The sequence below is a fragment of the Pyxicephalus adspersus genome, chromosome 2, assembly GCF_032062135.1.
Source record: "Pyxicephalus adspersus chromosome 2, UCB_Pads_2.0, whole genome shotgun sequence".
In the NCBI taxonomy this organism is placed as follows: domain Eukaryota; kingdom Metazoa; phylum Chordata; class Amphibia; order Anura; family Pyxicephalidae; genus Pyxicephalus; species Pyxicephalus adspersus.
Window position 1 is genome coordinate 77037883 of NC_092859.1, and position 11369 is coordinate 77049251.

The window sequence follows — 11369 nt, forward strand, 5'->3', positions numbered from 1 at the left end:
GAACGAAGGTCGGGCTTAACGGCAAGGAGGTTAAAGACACAGTGTCTTTAAAAACACTTCTGAAACTACACGCACAAATAAAAGGTTTACAGTTAGTACTTACTAATGCTACTCTTGCAGCATTACACCATCTATAACAGGAATGTGCATTTAATACTTCTGAGCTACCACCACTCAATTCCACTCACTGCGAAGCATTAGAACTCACTCCTGTCCCTGTAATGTGCTGGTAATATCCCACACACTAAGGGTTTCATAGGCAGCTGTTACACACAATTGACTATCATGGGAGAACGTGGGTGATTTACCACACCTGGAATGATTTGCTATTTGTTGCCAAATGTTTTTAATCCATTCCAGGTTTGCTGGAACCATCAAGGTAATACACATCAAATGGACATGAAGTTTACTTGATACCCATTATACATTTTAAGATTTAGATTGGCACTGATCAGTTACTTTATTATGGTATACAACCTTATAGCAAACATGAAGTACAACAGTTACCTAAAGATGTCTGATGTAAGTAATATTTCCCTGCTTGATTGTGAGCTCCTTTGTGAGCTAGTGACATGACTATGGACTTTGTACATCGCTGTAAATATGTCGGCGCTATATCAATACTGTGTAATAATAATAATAAATGGCCTATGGAGCTTTATATGAAGACTTTAAAACACTATACTTACCATCCTGCTGTGTGTCAAAGACGAGGACTGTAACATTGGTTGATGGATTCTTGGGTTTAGCGACATGAAATAGTGAGATTGCTGAATGGAAGAATGGTTGAGAAGACTGCAGATCCTTCAAAGTAGTATTGGGAGAAAGAGATGGGTCCAGCACCAACATTGGTACCCGAATACAATGTGTAAGAAGACACTCCAGCATCTTATCACTAGAACTGAGAAATGGATGCATTAAGCAATGATAATGTAATTCTGCACATAAACAGTATTAGGATTTACAGATGTTGTAGGAAAATTTAGCAGCCTCAGACAGGCTCACTGCACCCTGTGCTCAAAAGAGCTCAGGGCAGGGTGAAAGGGCAAATAGCTCAATGCCTATATGCACTGTGCCCCAATATATGTTTATTAAAAACACATAAACGTGTTAACCTGCTTTCCTACTAAAACTAGTCATGAACTACATGATGATCTTTCATCAGCATAAAGGGCAACTGTACTTTAAAAGCACATCAGGATTGATTTTCAAGACTGTTTGCTTTGGAAAAAGTTTGTACACTTTGCAAAGTTAGGGTTCACGTAGCATAGCAAATAAGGTATTGAGCAAGATAAATACAAGATTTAAAAATCAGATTTTTACTTAGATGATATTGAAAGATCCACCCTATTCATCCAACTTCACCTCATCAGTTAGGTCAGTGAACATTTATTTTTTAAAACAAATAGTCTTTCTCTCCTAAATAATTAACATTAGCAGAATATTAAAATATCAGCTATGGGGCTATTGAGGTGGTTGGGTTGAGGGAATACTCAAAGCTTTTTAGTGATATAGAATTTGTCTTATACCAAGGGGAGACTCCTCCAGATGCATGGGTCTTGTATAGCATACCAAAAAATGTTGCTAAATGTAACACTCACTGCTTTCTAAATACACCCCTAAGATTGTTTTTAATATCTGTAAAATAAATACCTGCTGGGGGGTTTTGCCCACTTAGCTATTACAATTTGGATGCATTGGGCTTGTTGGCCCAGAGTGGAGTTATTTCATTATTCTAACATATAAGTGAGTGGGATCCCAGTCAATGACAGCTGCTTGTATGTCTGTTGTCCATTAAGTCATCTGGAAATGCCTGTTAGAAACCTACCAGCCTCAACTTCCTTTGTGGCTCTAAAAAGGTATGTGACCAAATGACAGGAGCAGGCTGAGTCAGGCAAATATTCTAAACCAAACACATACTGATAATTATGTGAATGAAAACCTTACCGTAAGTTGTAAAGGGTACCTACCCTTTTCTTGTTGGCTCAGTTCTATTGCTTCCCACAAGATCCCTAAAAATCAGTATAAATATGATTACTGAAATATGTCTTAAATAAACTAAAAAACATTTTTTGTAGTTTGGTTTGTGATCAGGTTTCAGTATAAAGATTGTGATCAAGAATTTTACCTAATGAGGAACTATATTCATGTATATATAAAAGAATATGATGGAACCTGTAAGTCCTTTTGCAATGGCCACTCTATACTACAAACAATAGTTGTTGCATTAGAAATAATTTAAAAAAAGGAAATACAATTTAGAAAAATGCATCTAACCCTGTGGGGGGAGATGTATCAATTCTGCTGTACAACAAAATTATGCTAAACATAAGTATTGAAATACATTTACTACAAGGCTACATCTTGGTTCATAAACTTTCCCTGAGCTGCTTTAAAGTAGCATTGTGACAGAATGAAACTTGGCCCTGACCCTGCATATTGTGAAAATCTGTCCCTTCTTCAGTGATAAATCTGTCTAAAGCTACGTACAAACGTCGAACAGTTCTCGGCCGATATCGGTCTAGAATCTGGCATGTACAGCACCGGTCGTCTATAGTCTGAACGACCGTCCTGGCGGATCTACGGACGATGGACGACTAATGATCGTAATGCAAGGAAAGGGGGAGAGCGCACAGCAGGGTGCCACTCCGTCCTTCTCCCCCTCCCCTCTGCATTGAGCAGAACGGTGCTGTATGTACAGCACTCGTTCATGCATTGTGCAGTGCTAGTCCTTGGAAAGGATCATGAAAGATCCTTTCCAACGACTGTTATTGCACGTGTGTATGCGGCTTACGGCTCTTGCAAATCTGGTGTACTTAGCAGCTCAAAATTAAGACAAAGGGTCAATAAAACAATACATTGCTGTGGTAGACTGGGATAGTGCCCTCAGGTCCCATTGATATTGAATGCCAATGAAGCTGACTAAAGCATGTGACATAAAAGTATGCATTTGCCATTTTGCAGGACTTGTATGAATAGGCCTTCGCGTGAAAAAGTTCTCACTTAAAATCTACAGTTAAAAATAAATAAATAAATAATATTCACTGTTCTACCTATTTGTACCAGTCATACTCAGTGATACGTACAAGCTACAAATCAAGTGCACTTTGCTATTTTCTGGTTTATTAATCCTCATTTCCTGGGTCAGATCATACTGCTGATTCACTGTGCAATGAGGAAGTTGGGGAATAGACAAGCAGAAGAGTTGCCTAGCCCAGAGAAAAGGCAGAAACAAAAAGGAAGAGAACCATTGTATCACACAATAGGTCTGAAAACTTTGGAAAATAAGTGAAACAATAAAATAAAAATACAGCAAAAGATACAGCTTGTGGGACCATAGAGAGGACTACATGGGAATGAGCAGTAGTTTAGAATTCCTGTTTGCTTTAAAGTGAAACTCCAAGCATCTTTGACATGTAACTGGCTCAAAAGAATCAATGCGAATTCTGCAAATTTTTCAGGCACATTTTAATTCACTGCTCTGATGAAAACAATTCAACCAGATGTGATACAGCAAGTTTTGCAGAACAGTACTCTGATTCATCTTCCATACACTCCATCAACAAGAACTTGTGCAAAAATGTAGAAACTATACTCTGCCTAGCTTTTACTACTTCTGGTAAAATGTGTAGGATTCAGGGTTGGCATATGCACCATGCTCCATTAACTAGAGTCAGTAACATAAAACAAACATGAAGGATGTGAGTTCAGACTTTTTAGAGTCTACTGACTGCACAGCTTTTACCAGGCAATTGACTCACTGCAAGGCAAAGCCAACTGTTAGGGTTGCCATTTCCTATTTCTTTCTTTTCAAGCTTGTTAAATGCAAGTTTGCTTCAGGTGGCTAATGCTTTCTGATCTTCTGGTCTTATGAGGCAACATATGTAGGAACACATTGTGAATAGAATGACAGGAATTATGTTAAGGAAAGGAGCGCAGAGGATATGACCGCGCCCGGTAAGTGTAAAGCTGCAAACACATGCCAGATGATTGTTGCCTAAGACAAACAGTCCTGCACACCTCAGGCAACAATCTAGCATGTGTACAGGGGTTCATCAACGTCATTCATCAATCAGCTCTGGTGGATTAATGAATGACCCATCAGGAACGACTGCTGTGTATTCTTGTAGAGGCGGGGTGCTGATTGCACTTCTTCCACTTACCATAGAACAGAACAGCACTTTGTATATAGCACTCATTACTTTTTATGTCTTTGGAAATGTTCAGGAAAGATAGTTTCCAGAGACAGCAATCCGACATCTGTTTGGGGTTTAAAGGAGCGGAAGATGGGACACACTACTTTAAATCCAAAAGTACCTTAACGCTCTCTGTTCTTCTTCCATCTGTTCACGTACATCACGTAGCTGTTTCACAAGTTCTGGATCAGAACCATTTACCCAGGTATATACCACATCAATAGGCATGGGGAGACATAGCCTGGAAGAGTCACAGAAAGATACAACATCAGCTAACTATTAGAACATGAACAAGAAATTGCTTACTATATAACATTATAACATTGTATAACATTGTATAACATTGTAACATTATAAGTGATCTTCAAATTTTATTATTATATATTCTATCTAATTTTCTAAATCTGATAGACAGGGAGGCTGATAAAGTAGCTCCTAATTAAAGGAAAGAAAACTTTAGGTAAGAAAATTATACTGTATACCATGAGATGTTGTACCAAATGTACTAAAATTAGAATTTGAAAAAAAAAAATCTATGAAATCATACTGAATGTTATGATCAGTAAGAGAAAAAAAACATTCATGTTAACAAATTGCTGTTTATGAGAAAATGTGAAATCCTTGAAAAAATAGTACGTCAACCCCATCAAGCTCTATCTCCAATGGAAAAACTTTTTCTGAAATTAAGCCAAACAGCTGACACAAGATCTTGATATGACCTGCGGACTGCTAAGACTGTGTATAATGCTTTGGCACCAGAGTTAATTCTCTTTCTTATAGCAACTAGCTCTATGTGCTGCGATAAAAAGAAAATAGCTTCAAGCCACAGACATTGATATGGATTCCAAACTAATCAAACCTTTCATGTCTTTACTCTCTACATGTACAAAGTAATTATTAACACAAAGTCATTCATATTAAGGTAAAGAACAAAAGTTAATATATATAGTATGTAGCAGCATATGCAAGTTACCTATTCTGAAATGACTTCCCTGCAATGTTGTCCCGGTAAGTGTCAAACAGAACATGATACTGATCCCGACTCCACTCCAGCACCACCTAAAAAATATACACACATTTGTTCACTTTATACCATCATACAGCAAATACATATACTTTCATGACAAATTCAGTTTACGCTTGTGAAGTACAATACTTTCGAAATTCAGATGTTCTGCCTAGCTGGTACGAGCCCCATAGGGTCCAGTAAGCTCTGTACATTATATTGCTCAAAGTATACTCAAAGGGCTCTATTTATAAAACAGGGAATCTGACATTCCAATAAACATTCTCTAGTTGGAAGCAAGTACTGCCTTTCAAACAAATTAACCTGGAAGATTCCCACAAGAGAATGTTTGAGAGAATGTCTAATTTCTCTTTTTTTTTTTATAGAAAAGAGAAAGAAATCTGCCAAAGCCAAAAGTCCTGAAGGTGCCAGGAAACATTCCTTTTAGAAAAATATTTTTGACAGAGATCGGCTTAATGTAAAGAACCCAAAAGGTATGACAAAAGTGATATTTCAGGGCTAGTCTCTAGTTCCACTAGCTTTAGAAATACTTCCCAAAACCCAATTTTGATTCATTTGGATTTTTATCAAATGGATTTTTAAAATAACTTTAAAACAACTTTTTTTAAATACATTCCATATTTTTCAAGCTATGCAGCATATAAAGCTAGTTAAAGCTAGACCTTGTCATGATGTAGTTAGCCATCTTCTGCTTCTAGGTGTTCGATACAGCACCTTCACAACCTCCGTCTGCCTTGACAAAGAGACTGGATCTTCAGAACATGTTAGAGGTTGGAGGCAATGTGACTTTACCCCAAACATCCCCATATAAACATGAAGATCCTGTTCTAACAAGTCTGGCAGTAAAGCCACCTACACACACTAGAGCAGTGTTTTTCAACCGCTGTTCCGCGGCACACTAGTGTGCCTTGAGAGATCTTCGGGTGTACCGTGGGAAATTATCCAATTTCAGTTAATTGGTCCCAAAATGATTTATTTACTGCAAAAAATTTGTCTTCATTTGTCTATACCAGCGATGTATAGTGATAGGCAGAACCAAAAAAAACTCTTCCACTAGATAGCAGCAGGTAGCTAATTTACGTGTCTGACTTTTTGGTGGTGTTCCGTGGGATTTTTCTAATTGTAAAATATGTGCCGCGACTAAGAAAGGTTGGGAAACACTGCACTAGATAATTGTTGCCCAAGATGAACACAATATTTATCCAAAACAGCTAACATGTTTTTAAATATTATCTTTATTATACTTTATATTTATGTTCTTTTATATTCTCTTTTTATTTCTTGTTGTATCTCTGGATTGATTGCTTGCAGACTGTCTAGATACACTGCACTGAAGGATTTACTGTAGGTATTTTGGTTTCCTAAAGGTAACAGACCATGCCTGGGTAACGACAGAAAGAGCAACTTTCAGTCCCCACATGAAGTCTATGTACAGTAGCACAATGAAAAAGGGACGGACTGAAACAGAAAGTGCCTAAAGATCAGTTATGGCAAGATCTTTGAAATCATCTTTACCATGCCACACTTTTTTTAGGATTCAATTTAGGTTTAAGCTGTGGTTTAATAAAATCAAATTTAAAGAATTATGGTCTGGTTAGGTGTTAAGAGTTTCCCTGAGCCTATCCTGCAGACAAGATATATTCCCATATGATAAACATTAACCAAATATGTACTGTTTTAAGTGTAGTTCAAGTTTTATGTGATGCTTTGTGATGTTTTCTATAATTAAGTGTTTTACTATTATACTTTCAGTGTTTTGTTTGCTGTGTAAAATGTGTTTTAGAACAACCAGTAGCCAAATAATTTTACAGCAAGAATGTCTGCAGAACTGGACTAACTTGTCTTATAGTTTTTTCACTTGGTTTTAACACTTCTATAAGTATGTGAAACAAACAGTGTTCTAGTCAGGTCTGCATTGCCCAGTACCCAACAAATACTGTGGGCTGTTCTGCTAACGGCTTTTTAACCACAGCTGTGATAGCATCAAGATAGATCCACCTCTTAGGAAATCCTTCTCAGACAGAATATTTGCACCATTTCTTACTGTTCAAACCAAAAACTATAGAGCAACACAAATATATAGAAATATCAGACTATAGTGAATCGACAGATGTAATATGGCATATTTACACCTGGAGGTAACACGCACAAAAAAAAATTAACTGTGCCACTTAGAATTGCAATACAGAAGAGTAGTGATACCTTTTAACAGAATAAAGCGGAACTATGGGCAGAATTGATTTTTCTCTACCCTTCCAGTTTTCTCTGCAGACATTTTCTTAAGCTGGGTGGGAAGAAGCAGTAGGCGGGTGGTTGACCCTGTATTGTGACGAACATTTTAGTTGGCACCCAAGTCCAGGGTGGTACGCCCGGCTACAAGGGGCTGGGGAGAACACTGACCTCTAACCCATACCATGGGTATTTTAATATTCTTATCCTAGAGCCAAATATACTCACCTAATCCCCCTTCCAAATATACCCACCTAGATCCTGAAAGACCCCCTGCAGCTGAACAGCCCATAGAGAGTGTCCACACCACCATTAGCCCCCCACACTAGAAGAAGGACCCCATCACTGCACACACAAAAAAAGGGGAAAGCAGGTAGACTCAGGGATGGGTGTGTCACATGATCACAGCTGTAGGTATGTAAAAATGGATTTTAGATATTTTTTTATGCCAGCAGTCAGTTAGGAATGAAAGTGAGAAAAATTGTTTTGTAGTCTGCCTGCGATTAGCTTTAGAAAGAATTCAAGCTTGTTTAATAAATCCTCCCTCTACTGCACAAAAATTAATTTTAAACCAGCACTTTCTAAAAAGTGAACTTGTGCCCATTAACCACTTCTGCTCTCACACCTTTACTCTGAGTGATTATTATATTTCTGCTATGGGTCTGATAACCTCAAGATTATCAAGATAACATGGTAACAGATGTGTCATTTATTTGAAGACTGAATGTTCAACAGTATTGCAGTAAAGGTACAATTGCAAGCTAGGAGCTTATATATGTTTTGTAAGCAAAAAAAAAAGTGTCAACCTTTGCAGACTGCTGTCCAGAATTGCAGACACAAAGGTCACAAATACACACAAACCCCAAGTAATATTAGCACTAGATAGGCGCGTAATTTGGCTACTAACTAATGTTTTTATCTTTTATGCCTTTCTGTAGTATGTAACATGATGTCACCTGGCACTGCACCTATTTCATACTGAAATACTACTGGGTGACACAAGTATAAAGACATAGCACTAATCCCTATTTATGCGTAAGGCTACGTATACACATGCAATAATTGTTGGTAGAAAAGAAACGATTAACGACCAATCAACGATTATTTTGAAGGATCGTATTGTGCACAATTCTGTACATGCTGAAACGATACGATCGTTCAAATATAATCCACCAATAATGTACACACACTAGGATACGATCATTTGAACCATGTAGAAAGTGCCGTGTACAGGAGAAAGTGTATCACAAAACGACCGTACACACAATAGATAGAACGATCGTCGCCCAATCCGATCAGCCCTGCAATATGATACTAAAATGTAATACCTTTTTTTCATGTATTTGGAGGGACGCCTCCACTGCCAGCCATCTGCTACTTTTAAAGATTACAAATTCCAGGCAAAATGGCTTCATTTACCAGGCCTAGGGAAGTTACTTCAAAATCCTAACAACCCAGCGGGCCAGTGATCTGACCATTGAGGAGGTAACTATGTACATACAGCGATGAATGCAGAGCATATGGTGCACAGGTAGAAAAGCTGAAGTGCTTATGTAATTTTGTTATTCTGTTGAATGTTAAGGTTTGTAGATAAGCACTGCAGAAATATTAGATTAGACACTATTCTTGCAATGACTCATTTTAACACTGCTTGATAGGTAGAAGTGCGGGCACCTGGAGGTACACGTACGTAGCTTTTATTTCCCCCTTTCCACCCAAACACCAAACTATGTTGATCAAGCACAGCTCTGACCTTCTTGTTGTGACAAAGCATACCATACATTCCTATGTACCATTCACTTCCAGAGCAGACTGACTACTCAAAAGTAATGTATGAAAGGCAGAAGAAGGAAGCAGGCAAGCTTTACCATTTTCAGGAATTTATATTTTCCAATTTATGTTCAATCAAAATGACTTGGCTTTTGGTTGAAGTATTGAAAACATCTGCAGATTTATGCAAGTACCTCTAATTGTCTTCATTTAGCTTTTTCCTGCTAAAAAACAGATTAGCTGTCAGCAAGTCCTCAGGAACAATAAAGCAGTCATTGCACAGCCTAGTAATGTAGGAAGACATTTCTGCCCAGGGAACAATACAAATGAATGAGATGATGTAGTCCGCAATCATATAAGATCATAGAAAGAAATATATCTTCATCTACTGAGTGCCAGGGAAGGCTTGGCAAGCTTCAGTAACAAGTGTTTTCTAGAGTTCTTATTATGTCTCCTCTATGGTATATTTCATAGCCAGTGGCCTGACCTGCAGTAATAACACCTTCCTATCATGGCTTTGATGAATTGCTGGAAACTAAGGTGCAGAGAGCCACAATCAAAGCATTGAGTGACCGGTATGCAGCCACAAATGCTCACCTTACTATGGCAGCCATCTTTTTTCTAGTTTAGATTAGTGGAGGGAGTCAGATCCTCTGTCAGGTTTTTTAATAACCTCTGTCTGTCAGGATGTCTACTGTCACTAGGATATGAAGACACCATTCATACTTTTGAAATAGCAGAGCAGAAATAGAAGACTAAGCGCCATCAACTAAGAGGGGATTTACATCACTTTTTGGGAAATTTCCTTGCACTTCCGGTTGTGTTTACAAGACAGAAAGTGAATGGAAGTTTCCCCGATAAATCCTCTCCCGACATAATTGAATAGCTGGGCACAATACACGTCATCCCTGCATAAGGACGCATTGTTTTGTTATTAAATGCCTTTATCACAATGTCTATATACACCCAGATTTGTGTACATGTCATCAAACTAGCAGCAATAAAGGCCTAATAGATAACGAAACCAACCCATTGAGTGAATCAGGAGTGGACATTCATTCTTTTATTCATCCTAGAACATCTTTTTGCAGACATACAATCCAGCAGATACTTGTTTAGTAGGTACTTGGCATCTGATGTCCCAGATAGAGAGGCTCATACACAGCACAACACACAACAAACATGCATTATTTACCAACATGTCTAAACCAGTAAAAGAAGCACAATAACCAGGTGAGGGAAGTCTTCACCATGGACAGAGTACCTGGCAATGACTGGGCACTGTCTCCTACTAATGCCATGGTCTGGTGAATGTATACAGTGCTACACCAGCACTAGGGTACCCACCTCTCCAAACTGCAGAGCAGAGACGATCATCAGCACAATGCCCCCGAAGCAGAGATACAGTCCATACCTGTGGGACAGGCAGGTATAGGTCTGTCTCTGCAGGAGTTTCAGCAGCATGGCAAAACAGATGGCATCCCTCTGCCACCCTTCACAGATACAGCCACCAAGTCACGTGGAGCCAGCCAGTGACTGTCACTACATCCCGGAACCAGACGAGAGCTGCGGAGCGCCGATGCTGTACACAGACACACAACGAGGTCTTTGCCTCCCTTAGACCTAAGAAGCTGATGCTCGATAACATGGATTCCATTTCTATGAAGTAGTTGCTTGTCTTCTGTGGTGTTGTGTTTTATTGTGTGTGGTAAAAGTTACAAACCGGGAAGGAAGACCTCGAACTAGGTTTAGAGTGTTGTATTGCAGTGGTAGTAGTAAATATTCTGGGGTTTTCCTCATTTTCCCAATATGTGATGGTTATTGTATTGTAATATATAGGCCTCTTCACTGGCTGTATACATGCTTGCTTTATTTTAATTTTGTTTTTTAAAGCAGGTAGGATTAAAATTTCTAGCAGGTATAAATATATTTATTATGGAGATTATGGAGGGGTTTTCTTTTGACTGTCTCTCCGGAAGACACAAGAAAATGGGACAAAATATTCAGTACAGATACATGTCCCCGGCAGAGGATCGTCCCTAACGTAATGCTCTGATGACAGCTCAGGTGAGAATTGGACGTGTACAGCAGTAGTCTGACTTGTTCATGGGTCCTTCAAGATGGATTCATTAAGGAACAACTGCTAT

At 38.6% G+C, this 11369-nt stretch overlaps 1 protein-coding gene and 1 long non-coding RNA gene across 3 annotated transcripts in view; one reads left to right on the forward strand and one right to left on the reverse strand.

Annotated features, from left to right (window-relative positions):
• LOC140323776 (uncharacterized) overlaps positions 1–6968 on the forward strand; it is a 29336-nt gene extending 22368 nt beyond the window's left edge. The window contains exons 2-3 of the long non-coding RNA XR_011919431.1: positions 5589–5696; positions 6591–6968. This is a non-coding gene — a long non-coding RNA (uncharacterized lncRNA). The remainder of the gene's footprint in view (positions 1–5588; positions 5697–6590) is intronic.
• GNPTAB (N-acetylglucosamine-1-phosphate transferase subunits alpha and beta) overlaps positions 1–10764 on the reverse strand; it is a gene marked incomplete in the record, with an annotated part of 41025 nt that extends 30261 nt beyond the window's left edge. For both annotated transcript variants that reach the window (XM_072401132.1, XM_072401133.1), the window contains 5 exon segments: positions 690–901; positions 1971–2012; positions 4318–4437; positions 5170–5255; positions 10570–10764. In XM_072401132.1, coding sequence (XP_072257233.1) covers positions 690–901; positions 1971–2012; positions 4318–4437; positions 5170–5255; positions 10570–10686 — 577 coding nt within the window.
• Between the last annotated feature and the right edge of the window lie 605 nt (positions 10765–11369).